Source organism: Drosophila virilis, chromosome 3 (genome assembly GCF_030788295.1).
Source record: "Drosophila virilis strain 15010-1051.87 chromosome 3, Dvir_AGI_RSII-ME, whole genome shotgun sequence".
Lineage (NCBI taxonomy): Eukaryota > Metazoa > Arthropoda > Insecta > Diptera > Drosophilidae > Drosophila > Drosophila virilis.
In genome coordinates, this window is record NC_091545.1 from 26,682,407 (window position 1) to 26,706,682 (window position 24,276).

The window sequence follows — 24,276 nt, forward strand, 5'->3', positions numbered from 1 at the left end:
CCACGATTATCTTTGGGGACAGGTGGATGAGAGGTCCTCAGACATCGAATCAGGATTAATAGGTCCTTAAGCGTGATGAGGCATCCATCGTGAACACTCAGTCTTTCGGTATGACGGATCAGCTGAAATAGTAAAATCTAAAGCCCTGTGATAAGACATAGAAACGCAAAAATAAGCTTTTTAAGGGCTTGATCGCCAAAACGATTAGATAATCCGAGGCATTAAAGATCGCCAAGTGAATTCTAAATTATTGTTAAATATCTTTGTCAAAATTCATTTCAAACGATTTTCACGATATCCACCGCTATAGGGTACAAAATGCGGGTAAAATGTTCAATTAACTATGGTTTTTTTTTTGAGGTCAAGATTCTCTCCATAAACTAACAGGCAAAAACCGTAGATTCCAACATTTGGTTCGGCATTTGATGGACTTTAAACAAATTTCAAATAGGATTTTTAGCACAAGACATTTCATGGTGAAGCCGGATAATTCCCACTAGCATCTTTATTATTACATCTAAAGTTCAATTAAGTCGACCCTATTTTATGTTCATGACCTAAACTAAACAATTACCAAACATAATTAATGTATTCGATATTTTTGTATTTTTTGTATGATCAGTAATTTATATTAGTTTGATTTATGTACACAGGGTATTTATGGGAATCAACAGAAAGTATAAAAGCATAAAAAATTCTGTAATGGAAAGACAAAGCTGCAATCGGCAGCTAATTTGTAAGTTGAGATACATAGTAAATATTTGCTTTGCATTTTTGAATACCGAGAATTTAGCAGAAAATGCGACAACAGGAATGTTGTGGTTAATGTTGCAGTTTTTGTTGTTCTGGCTTTTGTTGTTGCTTAGAAGGATCATGCTGAAGCACCTGGTCCTTAGATTGCTGTTGCTGTTGCTGAACTGGTAACTGTTGGTTTTGCTGAGGCGAAGGCGACTGATTGTTGATTTGTTGATGCGCTTGTTGCTGGGCGGGCTGCTGTTGTTGTGGCGCAGGCACTTGCCCTGGTTGGACAGCCGGTTGAACAGGCTGATATACAGGCTGCTGTTGCTGTTGCGCAGGCACTTGCCCTGGTTGGACAGCCGGTTGCACTGGCTGATATACAGGCTGCTGTTGTGAAGGTTGCTGTTGGCTAGGTTGCTGATAGATTAGCGGCTGCTGTTGCTGCTGATACGCTTGCTGGTGTTCTGGTATCTGTCCAGCATGCTGATACACTTGATCGGGATTCAATTGAACGGGCTGTGGCTGCCCATACTGCTGCTGTTGGTATTGTTGGCCATGATTCTGTTGCTGTTGGGCATATTGTTGTTGCTGATGTTCATACTGTTGCTGCTGCTGCGCGTGCAACTGATTTGGTTGCTGGTAATGTAGTTGAGCACCTTGGGATGGCGCGTGATAGGTCACACCACTTGGTGGTGGCACTGCATAATAACCTTGAGGCATATTGGGATGTGGGGGAAGTTGACCTTGAGCAATCATGCGCTGCACTTCCTCCTGACGTCGTCGTTCAAACTCCAAATACTCCTCATGTGAAAACTGCGGCTGTTGATCAATCGTTTCCCACTCAGGATCCTTTTGAAACTCCTCTTTTGCAGTTTGCTGCATGAACTCATCTATACTGATAAGGCCATCATGATTGGTGTCCGTTTCCTAGTTTATAGATATATATTAACATTAACATGCCACACTTTTTTTAAAATATATAAATTATAAGCCTACCTGAAAGTAATGTTCCCGCATGCGCTCCATTTCTTCGGCCCGCTCGCGCATATCATCCTCGGGCAAATTGCTTTGGTAGACTTTGTCTAACTCCTTTACAAAAAGTGCCTTTACCTCGGCCTCGTCCCAAAAGCCGTTGCTATCAACGTCATGAATTGAGAAAAATGTTTTTGGATTAAAATCGTCTCTGTCCATGTGATCTTGTTTCTCCCAGACTTCTTCCAGTTGGGCTTTGTTGCCTGGATGATGCACTTTCTCGTGCTGTTTGTGCTTTTTTTCCTTTTCCTTTAATTCTTCTTCGAATTTCTTGCGAGAGGCCTCATCCATTTCTTTTTTTTGGGCCTCCCGCTCAAATTCCTTTTGCATTTCATATTCTTTGAACTCGCCGCGTCGCTTTCGATCCGCTTCAGCCAAATCGTCAGACGTTTTTTGTATTAGTTTTCGCAAATCTTCGATTTCGAAAGTATGCTCATTGCCATGATCCAAATGCTGTGGTACTTTTAAATGTTTGCGGTCAATGTCATTGCTAAGCTCAAACTCTTGGTTGGCCAATTCACGCAAACGCTCCAACTCCCGTCGTTTTATCTCGTCTAGTTTTGTACGCACATGATGATTCACATAGTCCAGTTCTTGTGCGATTTTTCCACTCTAGATAATTTGGAATTATTTCAAATTGAGGGTAATTACACAAACAGCCGTCATTCACAAAAAAAACTTACACGTATATCGGCCTCAGGTGCTTTGTCCAGCTTCTTCCTAAACTCTGGATCGGCTTCGAGTGCCTCTACCACCTCGCGCAAATAGCGCTCATATTCCAGCGCAGCCTCTACGTCCGCCGGACCTGGTGTACTGCTTGGATCCTTGCTCTTATCCTCCTTTTTATTCTGCGTGACAGGCAAAGCTACAACTAAAGATGCAGCTAGAGCAAGCGCCAGCACGACTTCTGCCAGGGTACGTTTCATAATTACACGTGCTGCAAGTCTCTACTTCTAAATGGTTTTCAATGAAGAAAAACAGTTGTGTAAATAACTTTACAAAATAAGTGTATTCTGACGTGTCTGTCTCGAATGATCCGTGCCTTGGTATTGTTTTGTCACTGGGTGTTACCAGATGGCTTTACTAGTTTACATGTTTCTAATACCACTGCATCCAAAAATATCGATAAGACTCAAAAGGTGTCTTCACTATGAAAGCATTCACTTTTACATCCAAGCAGCTGTTGAAAGACAATATTAAGTGAATTGTATTGCTATTTAACGAATGAAGTTGATATTGATAATTTACAACTAATAATATTCTTACTTATTATGATTATTACTATTATTATTGTTATTATTATTACCATTATGATTATTATTTTTATTATTATTATTATTATTTCTATTATTATTATTTTAAAACCTTTGTAAAAAGTAAACCGACTTTATCATGAAATGTGTAACACATAGAATGAGGCATCTCCGACCCAATAAAGTATATATTCTTGAAAAGCAGCAACAGCCGTTTGTATACCCATGTTCGTTTGTCCATCTGTCTGCTTCGATGCGTTAATTTCTTAGGCTTAGGGCTATCGTCATGAAACGTTGAATAGGTCCGTTTTTCTGGTGCGTCTTTTTCGATTTGGGTCAAACTTTCCAGAATAAGTAATGTTTTTGAAACCAATATCTCCGTATAAGAATAATAAAAGAATGGAGAATATATAATACTTTAATTAATTGCCCGTCCGAAAAAGCCGAAATTCATAAATTAAATCAACGTTAAGTGTCCGATGTTAATTTGACGCACAGCATTTGTGTTGCCCTGGTTGGAACAATTGTCCAAATAGAACCAGCTCAATTTAATGAGCGACTGTTTTTTGTTTACTTCTAATGAAGAACAGTCCTGTGCTATCAGCTGATAAGAATAATAGACAAAGCTTTAAAATTTCAAATAATGGCAAACAGCGCAGCTGCAGCCGGCCGTGCTGCAATCAAGAAAAAGGTGCTGAGCAGCGGAGAATACGCACGCATTTGTCAATTTATCAATGAATTTAGCGGCGGCTTGCCGATGGACTGCGAGTTGGAAATGGTAAATCGAGTTTTCACTGACATTGAGCCACTAGCCCTGATCTGCATACTGCAAACAGAGTTATTTAACATTGCGCGGGGTCAGCATTGGCGACATGAAACCCGCTCCAAAAAGCTGTTAAAAACGTACGTAAAAATATGTATATTGCTTTGAAGGCTATCTATATACCTAATCTCGTTTAGCTATGAAGATCAGTGTCACTTGTACAATGATAATACTCTTGTGATTCGCATTGCTTGTGCGGAGAACATGAGTCCCGTTGCGCTATGTCGGCTGCTTCTGCAAGAGAAATACGAGCTGAAGCAAAAACCTCTAATTTCCCGGTTGCTAAAGCACCCTCATTTGATTAATGATTCACGCCTGGCCGCCAACGTACAACAGTGTTTATACAGCGACAATCAGGAGGGGCCTATCACGGATCTACGACGACGGATAATTGGCGAAGAGTACGAACTGAAGCTGAAACGACTGGCTAAAGAAGCGGGCATATATTTCTATGATGAGCAAGATTTGCGACGTATGGGATATGACAAGACGCCCGATATCAAGTTGATATTGCCATTTATCTACAAGGGGCTTGTAGTGAATTGGATAGAGAGCAAGGCAAATTTCGGTGATCCCAAGAGTCACAAATGGAACATACAGCAGCAACTGCTGAGCTACTGCAACCGGTAAGTCCTTGGTATTGCTCGCTTAATCGCATTTAATACATTAATTTATTTCTGTTCAGTTTTGGACATGGCATCATTATCTATTGGTTTGGCTATCACGAAGAAACCCCACAGTTGCCGGATAATAATATTGGTATAACAGTGCTAGCAGATTTTCCTGCGCGGAAAGATTTAGTTTTTATGCAGTTGCCAGAGTAAGCGCCCGCTGCGAGCAATACAGACATTTCTGTGGGTTAGCCTTTAAAATATTCCACTTAGCCCCATGATATACTGTTATTTAACAGTATTTTTTTTCTTGTATTTATAAATTTGCATTTACATAAATTCTTTTTGATTTTTACAAAGTACAAAAACACATTTTTTTTTTTGCATATATGTATAAAACTAGAAAGTTTAATAATTGCCCTAGAACCCAAGTGCAGTTTTCTAATAATTATTTTGACAAAGTAAAATATTTATTTGAAAGCAAATCAAATGTATATAGTTTTTAAAGATTAGCTGGCGCCCGAGCTTGCATTTTATTTCAAAATATTGATTGTTTGAATTTTTATTGTTGCAATTTTTTCGTACTGGTAGGCAACTCGTCGTTTAGTTGATGACATTTTATACTTGTCATTCTTATTATTGACCCGCACCCGTACCTTACAAGTCTTTTAGCTCCTCGGGCATGTCGTTTTTGGGATGCTTGTTCTCAAAATGCTGCTTGTAAGTCTTGGGATCCGGCATTTGTGACTGTGTAAAAGATTTGTTGTGTTAATTAACTCAATTTTAAATATATTTAGTATACTTTGCATGCTTCTTACTTTGCACAGGACGCAAACATGAACCAGTGCTTTTTGGGCCGCCTTCTTTTGATCGTTGGCACTATGACCCTGCTGTTTCTTCATCTTTGCTTGCTTCTCAGCGGCTTTTGCTTGCGATTGTATTTTCTGATGACCGCGTGCCATTTCAAAGCTGTTGCTTTATTTAACCCTGCAAAGACAATAGTTTATATAAACTCAAGTGCTGCAATTATTGGTTAAACATCAACAGTAATTCAATTTTTTTTTGGTTTTTATTTTCCTTAATTAACGATGCTGGTTCGTCTCAACTGTGTGCACTGCACTGCAGGAACAAACGCAGACAGTTGGCATTTGGCAATCGCAGCAGCAATAGCGATACAGCCTGTACTTTCTCTTTCGCTTCGATGAGGGAATATGGATGTTGTGGCAAAACGTGTTGTTGCTATTTAATGATTATTTACGATTTATAAAAATCAACTGCAAGACGTTATCAGAAAGATATTGCCGCGAGCATGTCTTGGCCACCACCCCCAACCATATTTATTAACACGTTTCTGCAAAATCAGCGACCACGTTCTATATGCTCACCTAATTATAAATTTGGTAGTGCGTTCTGCGCCAAATGCAATTGATGGCAAACTTATAAATTTGTGAAATTTACAAACTAGGCTTTTTTGATACCCGAAATTATTGACACTTGTTTAGAGTTTAATTTCCGTAGCGTAGTTTGTTTTTTTTTATGGTATTACGAATTGTGACCCCTGCTTTTGTTGTGTTAAGTGTTGTGTAGCGATTTATCGGTTTAATGCAACGATTAGTTGGCCTTCCACCACAAGTTATCGGACTTATGATAACATATCGGTATTCTACAGACGATGGCTTATCTTATTATTAAACTGCACTGAATGTTTCTTTCAAATATGAGAAGCACATTTTATTGCTTTTAAATATGCCATCATATGCATATACACACTTATTTTGTACAAATAATAATGATTCAAACAAATGTTATAGTTAATAATTGGGGTATTCCGGCTCCGTGAGTATAAGCGCAGAATATCGCATTTATATACCCTATACCAAATGTATGTAACAGACAGCAGTAGGCATCTCCGAAATAGCTGAGCCGATATAGCCATGTTCGCCTGTTTGTCCGTTCGCCCGTTTGTATGGATGCGTCGAACAGACAGGGCCTTCAAATTTTGAATGTATGTATGTTGGTCTCCATATGGCCGCGACAGATTGAGTTTATTTCGAATGAATTGCCTCGCATACATAAATAAATCGATAAAAATCTCATATTATTTAAGACTCTGTATGGCTGCTGCTATGGCTGCTCTACCCGGGAGTGACCGACTAGGAGGTACACTTAACCTTCTCTAAAACAATTGAGAGGCTCTAGTCGGATGTGCCTGACTAAGCGCTTTTCTACCACCACCAAATGCAGTTTAATTTCGATGCCAAAAAAAAAAAAAAAAACAAAAACTAAATTAGCAGAACAAACACGAATGCTGCCAATTAGGCATTTTATTAGACCACTATATCAGATAGTTGCTATACGAACTATCAGTCGAACAGTTGGTTGTGGTTTATACTGTTTTTGGGTTCAATGAGATATCTAGAGCAAACCCGGCTTTACTAATAAAATTAACATGCTTATCAATACCGCAGTACTCTTTTATATATCTGTATATATATATCTATATATATATTTGAAGAATTGGTCCAAGCCTCAGTTTTTATATAGAACAATTGTCCGTTCCTCAAGATATTTTCACCAAACTCACAATGGTCAACATTTACGTTCAGACATAATGTTGCGATTAATCACGCATGACTGTGAAATGCAACGTGACTGGCGGTGCGAAAGACTATGAACTATGTCATCAGTGAGAAGATTATTAAGAGAAAATTCAAAGAAAGACGCATGTCAACCATTTTCAAAATGAAGTTGAAATAATTTCAGGTTCTCTTGTATTTTTAATATAATATATTTATTTAACTCGGGCAAAGCCGGGTAATTTCATTTGGCCATACTTACATGTATGTATGCTTCTAAAAAAAGCTTTATTGGTAAAAACTTAACAAGGTATAAAAAGTTAGACTAACATGCTGGCATTATTGTCGCAAAACTCGTAAATATTGTCAACGAACTGCATTTCATGTGGAACAGCTTGAGCAACTTGAACTGTCTCCTTATCCTCTCCCAACGTCATTCGCTTAAGGTTGTTTATCAGCGAAATGTCCTGTTTTATCTCGTTTTTTAGCTCGAGAAGCTCGTGCTCCGTTCTTATAATATCCTCCGCATAGGCTTCAATATTTTGCTGCAGCTGACTCACGGAAAGGTCAATTTCCCTACATCTATACCGCTCGTTTTGCAGTTTAAACTGCCTGCACTTGTCGGTTAGCTGGCGCGTCAGATTGTATTCTCTTTCGTATCTCATATTCATCTCTGCGTGCAGCGCAGCCAGTTTGTTGCGCAAGCTATTGCGCAACGGCGCATCCTTGCGGCGCCGTCTAATGCAATGGTTGCTGACAAATTTGTCGGAGGTGGTTATTTTTTCGCGGTTGTTTTTTCGATGTTTTGTCGCCAGCTCGCAGCTGTTTAACTGGGCCTTGACATTGCGGTTGTAGTTCTCGTAATGCTGATCGGGAAGTATGACCAAAAGCACTTCGTCGAGCATTTCATTTCGCAGTTTTCTTTTTGGTGGCAACCAGTTTTCCCTGATTTGATTGGCCACTTTGGCTGATGTTTTTTTTGCATAGGTTTTGTGTTTTTTATTGCTGCCAAAGTGTAAAAGTCTTTTCAGCCACTTGAGCATTGAAAATCCGGTAGAGGCGGATGGAGTTATTTCCCCATACTGAGGTGGCAACGATTCCTTGAGCTGTTGACGTTGCTTGAGCGACAGACACAACTATAAAGAGAAATACTTAGTAAATGTAAGTGAAAATATAAGTCGCAAATATATTTTAGGCGCTCTATAATAATTACAATGCTATTAACCCAAAAAAGCTCCACAAAATTAATAATTACTTTGAATAGAGAGAGAGGGCACAATCAACTAAATTACCCGCCAGCCAGAAAAAAAAAAAAACAAATAAAAAACATTACCTTTAATATTAAAATCGATAGGTAAGTTTTGTTTTGACTAACGATGCATAATCAAGTGAAATACCATTTAACTGATACCTATGTACATATACATATATATATGAGAAAACATACCATATACCTCATAGTACATGGAGTATAGTTAAGTGACCAACGGTCGGGAGGGGTTCGCTTCTAAGCACCTAATTCGCATTTTCAGTCGCGTGCAGCGCCAGACGGGCGGGCAGACACGAAGCAAAACAAAAAACGCTTATTATGCAATCACTGTCGACTTTTGTTCCTGCATTTGGGCCTAGTTTTTGCACGGCATGTGGCCAGGATATGATGCTTGTGCGCAGGGGGGGTTAGGGTGAAGTGTGGGTTTATCGCATATTACCTCATTGTGCACACGGCTCCAAGCGCGCCAAACAGGTAAAATGGCCATGTTGCCATCGTAGCTGCGCTCGATACCACGCCAACGTTCCGTTATAACGAAATCGTTGTAGTCACGCAATGCTGCTCCTGAGCCATGGTCGCCATCTTGTTTTTTGGGGGACAGCGCAAACGTAACGAAAATAAAAAGCCACAATAAATATTTGTTAAAACACACACTAATAAGAGTACTCTGGTCGGAAGTGCCCGACTAGGAGATGCCCTGTACCGAGCACTTAACTGGCTTACCTTCACATACACTTACTTACGTCTATACATACACAAAAATAACACACAAATGCACAAAACTTGAAATGTGCCTATAAATAGTCCCGCGGTCGGACGGACGGACGGACGGACGGACGGACGGACGGACGGATGGAGAGACAGGGCACCCGATCGTATTGGCTGTTATGCTGCCTTCTGGACGTTACATAATTGGGCTCTAGATTGGTATGTACAAATATTAACTTACCCGGCTTATTGTTGATGTTGCTGTTATTGTTGTTGCACTGCTCGTCGTCTATCAGCGCTTTAATGATATCATTACAAGTGGTCTTGTTGGTTACACCCGATACATAACGTAGTTCATTATGGTTCAGCCAAATGGGTAACTCCTTATCACACTGTTCCTGTTTGCGCAGATAGATAATGCATTGGTTTATTAGTCAAACACCATTTTGAAACAGAAACAAAACAAATATTCTGAAAAAGCGTATTTTATTCGAGATTGACCCATTCGGATTATGTAAAGGGATCTCAGTATCAGGCAAGCGTTGATGCTCGTTGCATTTACAGATCAATACTATTAGTTAGCTCTACTGCATCTTTTCAAATAGGTAGTGAAACCAATTTTTAAAGTTCAAGTACAGACGATCCAACGATATATACGCTATCTTAGAAGTAGGGTACTATGTAGAAAGGCCTGGAAGGAGGCATATCTGACTCGACAGTGTTTACTCAGTATCAGAGACGAGGGGATATAGCCGTTAGAATTGATTTCACGGATCCCATTGATTATATCAGCTACTATAAAAGTTCCGTAGCTTTTGCATAGTTATTAAATTCTCACAAAGATTGGAATGCAAACGATAAAACGTTGCGAGCGAGCAGGATATCTTCTAGTCGAGCACTCTCTAATAGACCACTCTCTATGGTTATTATGCTTAACTTTGATTAAGGCCTGCAAGTTTCAATGGACTTACTAAAACTCCTTTTGATAGTGGTATTATTATATGTATACAATGTATTATATACGAATCGCAAGAAATAATATTTCCTAGTCATTGGAGTGTCAGGCCAATAACCAGGAAGACTGATTCAAGTTCAAGGCTATTAAATGCTTTAAATTGACAATCTTACTGGCTTAAATTAATAATATTGTGTTAACTATATCAACTAGGAGTAAGATATTTTGTTGGCAGGGTCAAAAACTCAATTGAGATTTATAATCCACCGAATTCAACTGTTTATCTTTCTTGTACGGTTCTTCTTGTGGTCAAAATGAACAATCTCCAAATACCACTGTCACTCTGTAAACATTGACACGGCACAAAAGTCGACGCGGCTCTTTTCCGCTCACCTCACGAAATATTATTTATCCGGATGACTAGAAAGTAGCCAAAGCCAAAAGGAACAGAACTGTACTCGATTCCGCTAGCCACCCAAAAAGGAGTATTGTTTGACTTGACAGCAAGCTCAGGACCTCGTATTTACGTACTTACCACGGTGCTATTAGCGCCACATAGGGATACGAAACGATGGCGATGACGTCTACTGGTGACCATGTGCTGGCCATTTCCATTTCCATTTCCGTTTGCCATGTTGCCGTGTTTATTTTGGCCCCGTTGTGTGGGCGGTGGGGCATCGATGAATGCGTTGGGTGCTGTCACCTTGGCATCTATCAAAAGATTAGCACTTGGCTTCTTGGGGTGGGTGCTGTCTTGATTTTGGCGACGATGACGATTTTTGGGCGGCAGTATTGGGCTATCAGGAAAATTCAAAAGCGGCGTACAAGACTCAGGATTATTATCGATGAATGTTGAATTTTGTTGTTGCTGTTGTTGTTGTTGTTGTTGCTGTTGTTGTTGTACCGCCATTTTGGTAAAATCGGCCCACTAATTGGTACTGGAATGGAAAATAGCAGGTAAAAGCTAATTGTAATTATAGGTGTTTATATATGTGTAAATGTGTATTTTTGTTCATATGCATGTATATTGGGCTTGATTTTTTTAAGCACGCAAAACTTGTGTTGGTGGTGGTTGGTTCTATGGAAGCCCACGACTAACAATCCATTAAGATTTGTTGGTAGCGATTAAACAAATTATGCATGAGTTTCACATTGCATGGCATTGCCATTGCCTACCAACTTATGGGCGGTGGTTCAATAAACACCACAACAAAATCCACCTGCCCAGCCAATTGCCTTACGTCAATTCCTGGAAAACTATTCAGCAGCTTTGTGACCATCTTTTGCATGCTAGACTTTTCTGTGCCTCCGCTGCGGCGCATAATTTCTTTCTGGCTGTACATAAATTCCATTTTGTAGATTAGGTGTCTGTTTGCGTTGAAACATTATTTTCTTTTTTTTTTTTGTAGCCATTTTCACAATTTCTTATGGATATATGGATATATTGATATTGATATATCCTGATCAATATTTTTATGTATGAACTATTTGAAATCAGCGATTATTTCTTTCCTGCATACTGCATAATATAAGAAATTTATTATTGCTCTGCAGGAATTCAAAATTTTAATAATAAATAATACATTGTCTTTCATATATCTTTTAGAATGTTAAAATAAAATAATGTTCATCCACTGATATTATGTTCTACTAAACATTTCTATAAGCATACATGACCCAATAATTATTTTTCTTCTGGACTGCCAGATAACATTTCTGCTTTTTAAGTAAACCATGTTTGTTCTACACATGTCTTCTATCATCTGTCATCTGTCTTTTTCTATGCAAGATAGGCGTTAGATTTATGAAAGTTTTATGATGTAACAGGCTGTACCAAAGTCTGAATAGGCTATCAAATAGCTGTAATAGGAATGATCTGCCGAACAAAATATGTCGATACAACCATATACTAATATGCTCCCATATCAACGAAATCTTACTAGCATCGGATCACTATACACCTGCCCCACTCACGATCGGTCAAAAATTAAGTTATTGTATGAAAAAGCTTATTGATTTTCAAGGTATTTTATGAAATTGGTCTTCATGATACCTTTTTCGAAATTTAGTTATTATGAGCTCTAGAATTCTTCTTGCGCGTCTGCAAATTGCTAGCCGTATATCTGAAAAGGCATTTAATGTACGGCGTGCCGAAGATAGTCATACTTTCTTGTTTTCGCCTGCTTTTAATGGTTCGATTACCAATAAGTAAGAGGTTCGACACGGGAGCTCCCGACTAGGGGGTACCCTGAACACTCTTATTTCAACACCAAATGCAGTTCGCGCAACGCGCTCGTTTGAAGTAATAAACATAAATAAGAACTGGGGACTCTACTCAACAGCAACACTATGCTATGCCTCTACTAAACAAGCACACCAAATATTGTATATTATTAAGAAAAAAAAACGAATTAAAATAGCAACACAGAAAATAATCGCAATTGCTACGCTGTAAATATAATTTAAAGCAGACGAGCATGAATGTGTGTGTGTGTACATGTATACAAAAAATCTTGGAATTTGCGCCCCATTCAGTTCCGCAGCATAACTTTGGTTTTTTCCTAACCGATCTTAAAGAAAGTTTCTACAGCATATCTTATTGTACCATAGAATATTTGTGTATTCTCAAAAAGTCAATTGCAATATTAGTTGGCTGTTGATGCTATTGATGCTGATCAAGAATATATATACTTTACGCGGTCGGAGATGCTTCCATCTGCCTGTTATATACATTTACACAATCATTATACCCTTTTACCCATTTTCAATGGGTTCAGGGTATAAAAATACATATGTTCCATTTGCACTTGACCGACGACAGCAAAAAAAAAAAAACAATCTACGCCCGTCGATCGGTCGTGAAGCATTTCCCTAAATGGCTTTCAGGCGGAATGAGGCACTGCATTTCATATGCAGGGACACGCCCATGCCATCGCACCCCCTGTTCCCCACCAGGCATCCGTTCATGTCAATTCAGTCTTTGATTACCTCAGGGGCTACACATGCAAACATTCATTTAAAAAATATGAAGTTTTCAATCATGATAAGTTAAAATGGCAGACCCTCGGACAACTTTGCAGAACAATTATCTGAACGCGTGGCTCTGACGTTTTAAGTGCAACTAATTCTTGTAAGTATATAAACCCTTATGCGGGATGATTGCCTATGATTAATAAATGCATAGTATAGTGGCTGAAAGAAACTCAGATACTAATACTTTAGTTCAGGGCCTTATTGTTCTATCTTTTTGCTTGCTTTTAACTTATAATTAACTAGCTGATATTCTGGTTTCTTCTTCGGTTAGACTTTTTGCTTCGAACTCGTTCAATCAAAAGTATATTTTAACATTTTTTATTTTTTACTTTTTTAATTTTATGTAATTACAATTTTCCATGGACTAAAAGTGAATACAGATTTGATGTTGAAAATTTAAAAATAAACTTGTTTGAAAAAACTTTAATATTTATATTGCATACAACCGTTTTTCGCCAAATCACTGATCATTAAGTTCTTAGTTTGCAGCTGATCGGACCAAATTTAGATGAGCACACAAATCAATTCGGGTTGGAAATTATTTAATATATTTTAAAGTAGGTTTTTCGAAAAGTATGAAATATCTTCAAAATAAGTTTGAACATAGCTCATTGAAAATGAGTTTAAGGTTTGGTAATCAAAAAAGTTTCTACATATGCCAGTGGGATTTTCCAGAACCTGGTCGTGACGTGCACCCTCATTACATAATGCTTCTATAGCACAACTTTCAGCTTTTACGGCGCGCTTATTACAAATCAGTCAATCGGCCAGGACAAAAAACTTGTATTTATAGAGGTTAAATGAAAATATAGCTAATAAGTTATTAGGTGAATATACTCAAATTCGTTAAACTTAAAAATTAAAACCCTAAAAATTTATAATCAAATGGACTGCAAGTTTTGTTCGAACAAGACTGCTAAGTATAATAGCGGAAAGCCACTATTGCCATAGTTCTATTTTTACACAATTCATTACTGCATTCATTGTCCTGTTTTCTTGATGTATTACGGTCGTAAATTGCGTTTTTACTCTAGATAAGATAAGATAAGCACGCCTTATATATAAATCTGAGTATATGGTATCTTATAGGAGTCATTGGAAAATCAGTGGATCTGCGATAGTCTTTGTGTAAACCAGGAAGGAGGACAGATGTTGTAGCGTGTCACGGTAATGTGCAGCCGGGTAAATGATATTTCACTTCCAACTTTGGCATTTCTTAACTCTTAAGCACTCTTAATTGCTTGTAATATGTTTTACACAATTGTTTAGTTTCAGGCTGTCTTGGTCCACACATTACATTTTGGCACCCGCAGAACCACAGAATATTATGTAATCGACTGTGAATTCTCCCAGTGCCAAGATGAAATGGCAGTAGCTCTGCTTTCCGTAGAAGAACACAATATTCTCTGGCGAGTTGATCAAGAGTAGACTTACCATTAGGTAGTTTTTGCTTCTGTTGTTGCTTTATTCGGGTTTTCCTTGCTTGGGTTAATTTTAATAATTGTTTAAATAATATAATATAACTTTTTGTTTTAGTTTGTTTTTCGGTTTTATGGATGGGGATTCACACTTGCTAGCTTAGCTGGTGACCAGCTGCCGCTGCCGAGCTAGAGGCACAGGACATGTTAATCCTTTGAGCTTTGACACTTGACTGAAGTTCAAATTTGAATTTGCAGCTACGTAACGTGTTTCTTAACGTCAGCGTCAGCAGCGTCAACGCCAGGCAGCGCTGCCGGAAACTGCTAATATTTCTTCTAGATCTAGACAGGTGCTAGGTGCTAAGCTGCCGTCCTTGTCTGGCTGCAGTCACGGAAGAATGGCCCCAGCATATGTGCAGCTCGTATATATTCAAATAATGCCTAGCACTAGCAGGCGATTCACATACATTCATTGCTGTTGTCGTTGCCAGTGACAACTCGCAGGTCGCGTTCAATGCACAACAAACAAAACTGAACGATGACGTATCCTTGACGACGGCATGTGACTAACTAAAATTTTATTTGCTACCACACAAAACTTTAAAGCAAAACCGGGCAGCTACAAACGCACACGCACACCTGCCACGAACATGCACGCACACACGGACCCACACTCACACGTACATGACACGGCAGAGAGAGGGTCTAGGGGTAGTTAGGTTCTGTTTGCTGCCGTCATCAGCGACTGTTGTTGCTGGCAGTAGCAGCTAACAACTGGTCCGTTGTCGTTTTTTGGCCAACCAGCAGCAACCACCAAGCAAGCGAAGTCGCGTTTTGTCGTATTACCAATTTCCCACTTGCCCTATAGACAGGCGATCCACATGCGACCACTCCCTCAATCCACATTATAGTTCTTTTTTATAGCGTGCTGCTACGGCGACTACTACAACTACAACCCTCCACTCCCTTTGATGTTGTTAGTATTTCTTTTATTCTTTTTTCACCATTACCAATGCTCGGGCGTTATTTGGTAAAACCAGATTGTTGATAAAATGCCACAGTAAGAACAACAATAACTAGCCGTACATAAAATGTGTGTACCTTGCTGGCAGGACCTAATTCTACGACTGGGGTTTTATGTGTATTCTATATTTTATTGTTAGTGGGTAGCATTTGGCTTTAAGCTCGATTTTCTTTTACACTGTAACAATTATATTCATGTTGCCGAAAATTTAATACCCCTGCGTAAATAATACTATGTATTAAACTAATAATAATGACATGTTTATGGGGTTTCGCTAAAGTATAAATAGTATTTTATTACGTTTTTCTTTCAAAACCAATTCTTAAATCAAGGTTGGAAAATGTGCGATTTGTTTAATAGCGGCTTTTTGACTAAGTTCAAAATATCCTGTCAAAAGAGCCTACTCTCGAAATGTGTTTTCATTGAACACCATGGACACCACCGACGAGCAGCATTAAAAAAGCAGACCTGAATATAAATGATAGTTAATTTCATTCAATATGAATCTATGTCTAAGTACGCAAAAAAATATATCTTAAGTCGAATTCTAAATAATGGCAATTTTATGTTTACAGTTTATGTTTAGTACACTATTGATTAACATTTAATTATTATTAGCGAGTATACTGTCAGCACTAATTGGGAGTGCCCGACTAGGAGATATTTTGTTACCCGAAAAATAAGAGCATCCGCGAAGGCGCACGCTGCCGCTGGTTTGATCTGCGCATGCGATATTGGGACCTATCGGATCCTTTTTGCAAATTTTAAATGTGTGTACGGCATAATTAAGAAAAGAGCATCGATTAGATCAACTGATGTTTAGCAGTAATGGAAAATTAGTTGATTTCATTGGAAAGTGCATACGTATTGCTTATTGTTTATTATAACATGCATACTTAGACACCTCTGCATACATGCATTTATATAAACACTACGCAGAAACAAAAACGCTCACTTAGACGTTTAGCTAACAAAATACCCTTTATTTATTATATATGTAATGTAATTTAATGCAATATGTGTATATTTTCAAAACATTGAGGGTATAAAACTAATTGATTTAATCTAGGTTATCAGATATTAAAAAGTTAATGCTCAAATTTAAGTAACATAATCATAATAGCGAACTTTAAGATATGCCAATTGTACCACTCCGAAATATATATGGTCTGTTACATCAAAAAAGAATATGCAAATTTATATTTAACAAAAACTTTGTTATGCTAACGACGATGACAGTCGTCCTGCTTAGCCAGTTTTTGGACTGACACGGCCAGCTGTTTTTTTTTTTTTTAATTTAAATTGATAAAAAAGAGATAATGTAAGTAACAACAAGAAGACGATATCCCCGATCCCGTACGGTATTTAAGGGAACCTTACTTGATAAACCCTTCATAATCACTAATGACAGCAACTTTCTGTAGTCTTGTGTATATGCTGATTATGTATGTATATAGAGGCAGGTTTTTATAAATTAATCAAAATCGGTTGTAAATACCGAAGGCACTCGCGAAATCCTATCCATTATTCTGGAATGAAGAAAAATAAAAAAACAATGCAAATTTTAAATTAAAAGCTATCTTAGCTATTTGGAAAACCTTATTATTAGTAGCTGGAACTTAAGCCAGCTCGGGGTTTAGTTTTTGGGGTAAAATATTGTAAATTGATCGATCTTTTTAATTTCTACGTTCTCGTGTAGTATTTCTCAGGGAATAATTATATTAAAAAAATAACACTAAACATCAGCTTACATTGAATATGCAGATTAGCGGTATATGGACAGTTATAAAAAAATTCTTTTATTTGTTATTATTATTTAAAAAACAAATTAAATAGAAAGGAAGCACCTAATGCCCATTCTTACTGTTCAAAATTATAGCAAATTATGTGAAAAAAGCTCGATCGTATTTAACTTTTTTGCTACTGGATTACCCTCCGATTGGCATTAAACACATTTTCAATGGACTTTAAATGGCATCCTTACGTATTTCTAATAATGTAAGTCTGAATTTCAGCATTGTATAAGAAATCATCAAAAATAAAATGTATATCTCGAAATATTCGGCTACAATTTATCCTATTCATTTGTAAAGTATCGAATTAAATTTTTGCGCCATTAAATGCATATGTATTCAAAGTTATGCACATCCGAATATAATTTACTTCGATCGTGCACATTGCAAATATATCTTCTCTTAATTTTACTGATAGGGTCCCAAAACTTGACGATCTTCTCTAAGAATCCGGACGAAGTATTACGGCCTCATCCACCTCCTGCGTTACAATAGCAAATCGAGAGTTCAAGAAGTAGCAGGTTCAGAGTTACATTTTTAGTGTTTCAGTCTTAAAGTCATCGTAATTACACTAAGAACAGCTGACTTGGTTACCCTTCCAAAGTAGAGCAGCACAAGCATTACAATATTAACATTGTCTACCGATGGCAGTTACTAATTGCAAGGAGGGGTGAACATGTATTACGATTGTGGGTACGAATTTCCAATGCCTGCATTGAGCCTCGTGTCAACTGCGATGCGGCTGCCGCTGTTGTTGCCGCCACGTTGCAGCTGCAGGTGTAGAACTCAACAAGCGTAACGAGGCGAGGCCCAAACCCTCAGGTCGAGTAACAGAGTCCGGTGGATAGGCAGTTGGGCCAGGCACGAGAGGCTGTTGCGCTGGTCAAAACACTTGTCTGCTTGACGAAAAAATGTAGGAACCTGTTTTCGGGCGCGCGGATATTGCAAGCTGCTTGCTTCAGTGGCAACCACTTGACATATGGTTCCTTTGTTAGGGGTTGTTCCGTTAAGATGCCGCCGGCTGCTCGCGTGTGCATTGACCTGAAAATTCGCGCTATCTTTTTGAATACCAAAGCTGAAAGGCAACCGAGACCTTTAATTTGTTTATTTTTTTTTTTTTTGGAACAATCTTTATTAATGCAAGGCTGTTATTGGATTTGGAATGTTCTTGGTGTTGTTTAGTTTTATTTATATTATTTCTTCTTATTTAAACCTGTTTATTAATGTATTTACCTGATGTGTAATTTTCACAAGTTTGCTTAAATTGAGAGTTTAGTGGTTTCAAAATGTTTATCAATTCGCAATCTCAAGGAATATGTACCTAAATTGGGATTCGTATGCAAATTAAATTTTCCAATATAGTACCTTGTAGAGCGAAGGAAGGAGACAACCCCGACCCCATAAAGTGTATATATTCTAAATCAGCATCAACAGCCGAGTTGATATAGTCATATCCCTCTGTCTGTTTCGCCCAGTCTCTCTCTCAGGAACAACTTTCAGCTTATTAAGATATCTTGGCCAATCCCAGAACTTATTAGTCAAACTATAATACTTATCATAATCGTATTAGGACATTATATAACTTTAAAGGAAGAATCTTTCGAAAAATAAGTTGTAAGGCAAAATATTCCGTTTTCCAAGATATCTTTACCAAACTTAGCAGCTATGAGCTTGTTTATTCCAACATATCTGCAAAGCCACACGGAGAATGTCATAAACGGTATTAAATCTTTGACTATAAAAACTAGAGGCTTGAAATTGAAAATATGTGTACTCCTATACCATATGCAGGAGTTTATAGATTTTTATAAATAATATGGACTTAGGCTTATACACCAGACTTATTTTCCCTTTTCATGCCTATTTCCATTCCACGAAAATAGGAAAGAACGCATGTTTAAGGTTATACCCTTGGTCCTTAGGGTATACAAGCTTTTGTATATTATATTCATTTTGTATATTTTGTATATTACATTCGTGCGTTGGAATTTTATCAAAAACGGATAATTAAAACCAAAGCTATTCATGACCCAAGTTTTTTTAGTGTATAGCAGAAATAAACAAGTAAGAGGTTCTAGTTGGGAGTAGGGAATACCCTGAGCCCAGACGCGCGTGAATGGTTGTGTGTACATGTATACAGAAATTCTTAAAGCTGCTGCCCTATCCAATTGCGCAGTTGCATATAACTTTGGTTTTTTCTTAACCGATTTTTATAAAATTTTCTACAGTATATCTTATTGTACCATAGAATATTTGTGTATTTTGAAAAAGTCAATTGCATTTAATTTGTGGCTTGAATTCGTTGGCAACATAAGTTGGGTTATTAACTTGATTTATAGCTGTGTGGTGGTAGCGGGGAGGTGGCGATAGGTATAAAATGAAAGATACTTGACATATATGTAGTATTCTAGAGGCAACATATCATGTTTGGTGAATCTAGCTCTTAATATTTACCCAGTGAGCTTTAAATAGAGGATGTCGATATCGATTTTTATCGATTGCTTGGAAACGAAGTAAGTTATCGATTATCGGAAACAATCTCGATCTGCACTGGCACTAGGAGCACCTACATTTAATAGTCTCTAGCTCTTATAGGTTCTGAGATCCTAGTATTCATAAATACGGACGGACGGACAGAAAGACGGACATGGCTAGATCGACTCGGCTAGTGATGCTGATCATGAATATATATACTTTATGGGGTCGGAGATGCTTTCTTCTACCTGTTACATACATTTGCATTTTGCACAAATATAATATACCCTTTTTACCTATTTTCAATGGGTTCAGGGTATAAAAACATAACTTCTAAAAGATTAGACAATAGAATCTATTCATTATACCAAGGCACGAGGGGATACCGTGTTCTGCTAATACCAAACACATAATAAAAATAAATAAGAAAATAGTTCTCTACCCGGAGCCCAGGCTCATAACATACCACAATAATTGATGCAACCTCTACTCAACAGCCACACCAACAATTGACTCTTAGCGGGAAAATAACGAATTTAAATAGCAGCACAGAAAACAGTACAATCGAGTGAGGGTGTGTGTGTACATATACCAGAAATTCTTGTAAATTGCGTTAGCTGCTCCAACCACGTGGTCAGTCAAAACCCGTTTTCTTTAAAAACTTCACTGTTTCTTTATCGATCTGATGAAATATTCAACAGTAGATCTTATTGTCCTATAAAATATTTGTATATTCTCAAAAAGTGGGCAATACAAATTGGTCATTTTACTTGATTTATAGATATGTGGTGGTAGCGGGGAGGCTGTGATAGCTACAAACTAAATGATACTTGATATATATATATATATATTCTAGAAGCTATATGTCCAGTTTAGAGGCCCAAGGTCTAAAAACCTAAGAGATTTGTTAAAAAAACAGGTCTTCAATTTCGACATTTATCAATTACTTAAAAACATAATAAGTTATCGGTTATCCGATAAACTTACTTATACTTTTGTTTTTGTATACGATTTTTATGAAGGAGTCTAGTATATTGGTAAGAGTAGAACCGAGTTGGGCTTAGGAACCTCCAAGGCGGACACTATTAATTATAATACCTTGCACCAATTGAAAATGGATAAAAGAGGTATAGTGGACTTGTTTAAATAAATGTATCAGGCAGAAGATCGATTAAGAAGAACGGAGCTTCTGTATTAAGGCTTCGATCTCGGCGACTACAAAAGCTACAGATCTTATAGCGAAAACGTTTAAAAACTTGGTGTTTTAAGCACAGATCAAAAGCTTTTTGAGCTACACATATTTTGTATTTGAAAACAAGAGCCTTGTGACTTAGTATTCACAAACATTTAAATGCTTTAAATAATACAATAAACGCTTGGTGCTAAAAAAATGAATATTATGTTGACTGAGGGTTACAGGGAATTGTGTAGTCGAGAACTAAACCCATTGATAATGGATAAAGAGGCTATAATGGTTTTAGCAAATGTATTTAACAGACAGAAGGAGGCATCAATGTTCGAGTGAATCTAGTCAGTTTCGTATGTAAAAACACACCGATCTCAGAAGCTTCTAGTATAGTGTATACAGATCATGTTTGTTTACCAATATTTTGGGATTGCCTTCACCACCATTAACAAAAAGGTTCAATCGGAATCAAATATCAATTTTATGGCAGTTACATTTTTGCTTATATACTAATATATTCTACGGCACACAGTGATCTAGTCCAGATATTAACCTTATATGAATTTGCCCTTGTTTATAGCTGCATTTATGCACCAACTGGGCAACTTATTCACCGCAGCACTGCTTCTGTCGCCTGCGCCACATTAGTGCAAAATTAATGATGAATACCTTCTACTAATGTTTGTTGTCCGAAATTTTATTTAAAAATGAAATATTCCCAATCTTATCTAGTTCTTAAAATTCTCGCTGCCTTGATCATGAATATATAGACTTTATGGGCTCGGAACAGGCTGTTACATATTTTGTATATGTTGTCCAGTGAATTAATGATGTATAATAAATTATATTTAATTTTTCTTAACAGTAAATTAATTTTCTTTATTATCTTTTTTAATAATTTTACCGATTATATTTTATTTTAAATTCAAAATACCTAATAGTATTATTACGTTGATTGTTGTATACATATATACCTATTTGTCCTGACTGAATGACTGATTAGGGATCAAGGCACAGCGCAAACTGTAAAGCTGGGATGCTGAAAAAAAAACGAATGTATAAATTATATTTGCTTACCATCCGAACGGCCTCAAGTTCATTTTCATAGATGTTTGGTTAAATTAATTTGAAGGATGTTTTACACTTTCGGGAATATTCATTCCTCCTTGGTGGAAATGGGGCTCAAAGATTTGTTGTTTTATTTTTTGTTCATGATCATTTATTTGAATCTTTATCAAAATTTATTTGAGACCGATTTGCTTCAAACTTCTTTTAAACACCTACATATGAACGTAATAAATACGTGTTTCAGCGATTTTGGAAATTCTATTCACAAATGTGGTAAGTTAATACCTTTCTTTTGCGAAATCCACCACTCTTGGATGCAAAATGTTGTTCAAAGGTTAATGACCGAAAGTTAGTTATTCGGCATCAAAATTTAAACTTATGGTTATTTATTTAAAAGATATATAACTTATTTTCAAATAGACGTGGAGTTCAAGATTATACGGAGTACCCGTTAGTATATTAACGACTAGCGGGTATAGCCCGGCCTTGCCCGTGGCACTTATGTTATAAAATCAATGTTCTCGAATAGCTTTGAAAATGATTTTGAAACGGAGCGGACTGTAAACAAACTACTCTCATACAAACGTTTTCCGTCGTTTTACCACTGTTTCGAGTGGAATTTCCCAAATAGCTGAAACAAAAATCATTATATTCTTATATAGAGTTTTAAAAATAAGTTTGATGCAAATCGGACACAGCTTAAAATTCTCAAAAAATTACTTTAAAATGCACTCTCCACCGAAGGAGCTTAGATTTTGCCAAAAATTAGAAAAACGTCTCAAATAATTTGTTATAAATAAATTTTAGCAATGATCTTCGATGGTTAACAAAAAAGTTTTATACCAACATTTTTTGCTAATTAACCACTGTTGTGGGTGGAATTTTCCAAATTGCTGAAATACGTATTCATTAAGTTCTAACGTAATGCTTTAAAAATAAGTTTGAAGCAAATCAGACACCACTTAAAACTTCGCCCAAAAAATCTTTGAATCGTATTTCTACCGAAGGAGTTTAGATTTTGCGCAAAATGTGAAACACGGTTCAAATGATTTTTCATATAAAGCTTTGAAAATGAATTTGAGCGCGAAACGTCACCCACCAAATCTTTGACCCCCATTTTTACCAAGGAGGGATACATTTCTAAAATAGTGTGCAACGTCCTTAAAATGAATTTGAACAAAGAACTTTGTGAACTGAGTTTGAGACCAATCGGATGGTAAACAAAAAAGTTTCATGCAAACATTTTTCGCGATTTTTCCATACTTGCGTGTGGAATTTCCCAAAATCCCGTCTTAACGTGCACCTTCATCATATAAGGTAATTACAGTAAAAATTTCAGCTTCCTAACTCTTACGGCTTGGGCTTTGCGTTGATCACCAATCAGTCAGTCAGTCAGTCAGTCAGGACAAACAGTTTTGTATATAGAGATAAACGTGCAGCCCAAAGTTGGAAAATGGTACTATAGTTACTGTGTGACGTATACTCTGAGAGATGTGATTGTCTGTAGTTGCAGAGTATCGGTAGGTTAGCGATATGTTCAGAGGAAGAAGTGCTCCTGTACTAGTCTGATCGCAAAAAACCCACAAAGGGTTTTTTATTTTTGTGCAAATAATAAGTAGATGAAAGTAACTCCGATCCCATAATTTATGTATTAAGTTGATGAAGATACATACAACAAAAGAGCTAAACGCTACTGCGACTGTGTAGAGACTTACCATGAAACTGTAAGACTGTAAAATGTCTTAGGAAAAAGCAAATCAAAAATCGGATGGTTTATATACAGAGGACATACGGAAAATTATTGCTACAAGTTCACTTAACAGGGTCTGCCTCCGGTCCGTACAATCGTTCTGTCGATGGTGTTATGTCAGATTGTACTTTGTCTTATCTCTTTTCTTATCTATTGTTTCGTTCATAAGCGCTTGGATCGAACCGAGTTTTTTAATGGGTCAAGACTGTATACATTCGAGCAGTCCGTAATAATGAACGAGTTTCTTATATAATAAATTGTGAAAAAAACTCTGAAAGGAACCATTTCAAATATCTTAACCCTAATGTGCCGGGGCTTCCACCATATCTATGTGTGCATTCCATATAACAAGGAACTGCAGCGATTGTAGTAGCTTACAATTCCTTATAGTTTTCTTTTCAAAAAAATGGCCTGTTCAAAAACATCAATTCGTTGTATTTTCATACTATTTCTTGAGGCTGTTAAAAGTAAGTTAAGGGTAGTTTTCCTTCTGGAAAGCCTGCTTCAGCGGGATGTATTACTAAATAGCCCTCAGCATTATTCTCTTAAAAAATGTTGTCATT

General features: G+C 37.2%; 4 protein-coding genes across 4 annotated transcripts; 1 reads left to right on the forward strand and 3 right to left on the reverse strand.

The window, feature by feature from the left end:
* Nucleotides 1-469: 469 nt before the first annotated feature.
* On the reverse strand, nt 470-2,826 carry NUCB1 (Nucleobindin 1). The gene is made up of 3 exons (XM_002048640.4): nt 2,454-2,826; nt 1,735-2,382; nt 470-1,665 (listed from the first exon to the last, which is right to left on the reverse strand). Exons 1-3 carry the CDS (start codon nt 2,694-2,696, stop codon nt 823-825), a joined length of 1,734 nt encoding a protein of 577 aa, XP_002048676.1. The 5' UTR covers nt 2,697-2,826; the 3' UTR covers nt 470-822.
* Nucleotides 2,827-3,603: 777 nt separating this feature from the next.
* Nucleotides 3,604-5,161, forward strand: LOC6624419 (CDAN1-interacting nuclease 1). The gene is made up of 3 exons (XM_002048641.4): nt 3,604-3,926; nt 3,984-4,472; nt 4,532-5,161. The coding sequence occupies exons 1-3, from the start codon at nt 3,667-3,669 to the stop codon at nt 4,668-4,670; spliced, it is 888 nt and encodes a 295-aa protein (XP_002048677.1). The 5' UTR covers nt 3,604-3,666; the 3' UTR covers nt 4,671-5,161.
* LOC6622240 (zinc finger protein 706) lies at nt 4,954-6,037 on the reverse strand. Its single transcript, XM_002048642.4, has 3 exons — nt 5,843-6,037; nt 5,276-5,444; nt 4,954-5,204 (listed from the first exon to the last, which is right to left on the reverse strand). The coding sequence occupies exons 2-3, from the start codon at nt 5,417-5,419 to the stop codon at nt 5,115-5,117; spliced, it is 234 nt and encodes a 77-aa protein (XP_002048678.1). The 5' UTR covers nt 5,420-5,444; nt 5,843-6,037; the 3' UTR covers nt 4,954-5,114.
* Nucleotides 6,038-7,235: 1,198 nt separating this feature from the next.
* meru lies at nt 7,236-14,974 on the reverse strand. Its single transcript, XM_002048643.4, has 5 exons — nt 14,434-14,974; nt 10,502-10,904; nt 9,253-9,409; nt 8,743-8,885; nt 7,236-8,169 (listed from the first exon to the last, which is right to left on the reverse strand). The coding sequence occupies exons 2-5, from the start codon at nt 10,874-10,876 to the stop codon at nt 7,354-7,356; spliced, it is 1,491 nt and encodes a 496-aa protein (XP_002048679.1). The 5' UTR covers nt 10,877-10,904; nt 14,434-14,974; the 3' UTR covers nt 7,236-7,353.
* Between the last annotated feature and the right edge of the window lie 9,302 nt (nt 14,975-24,276).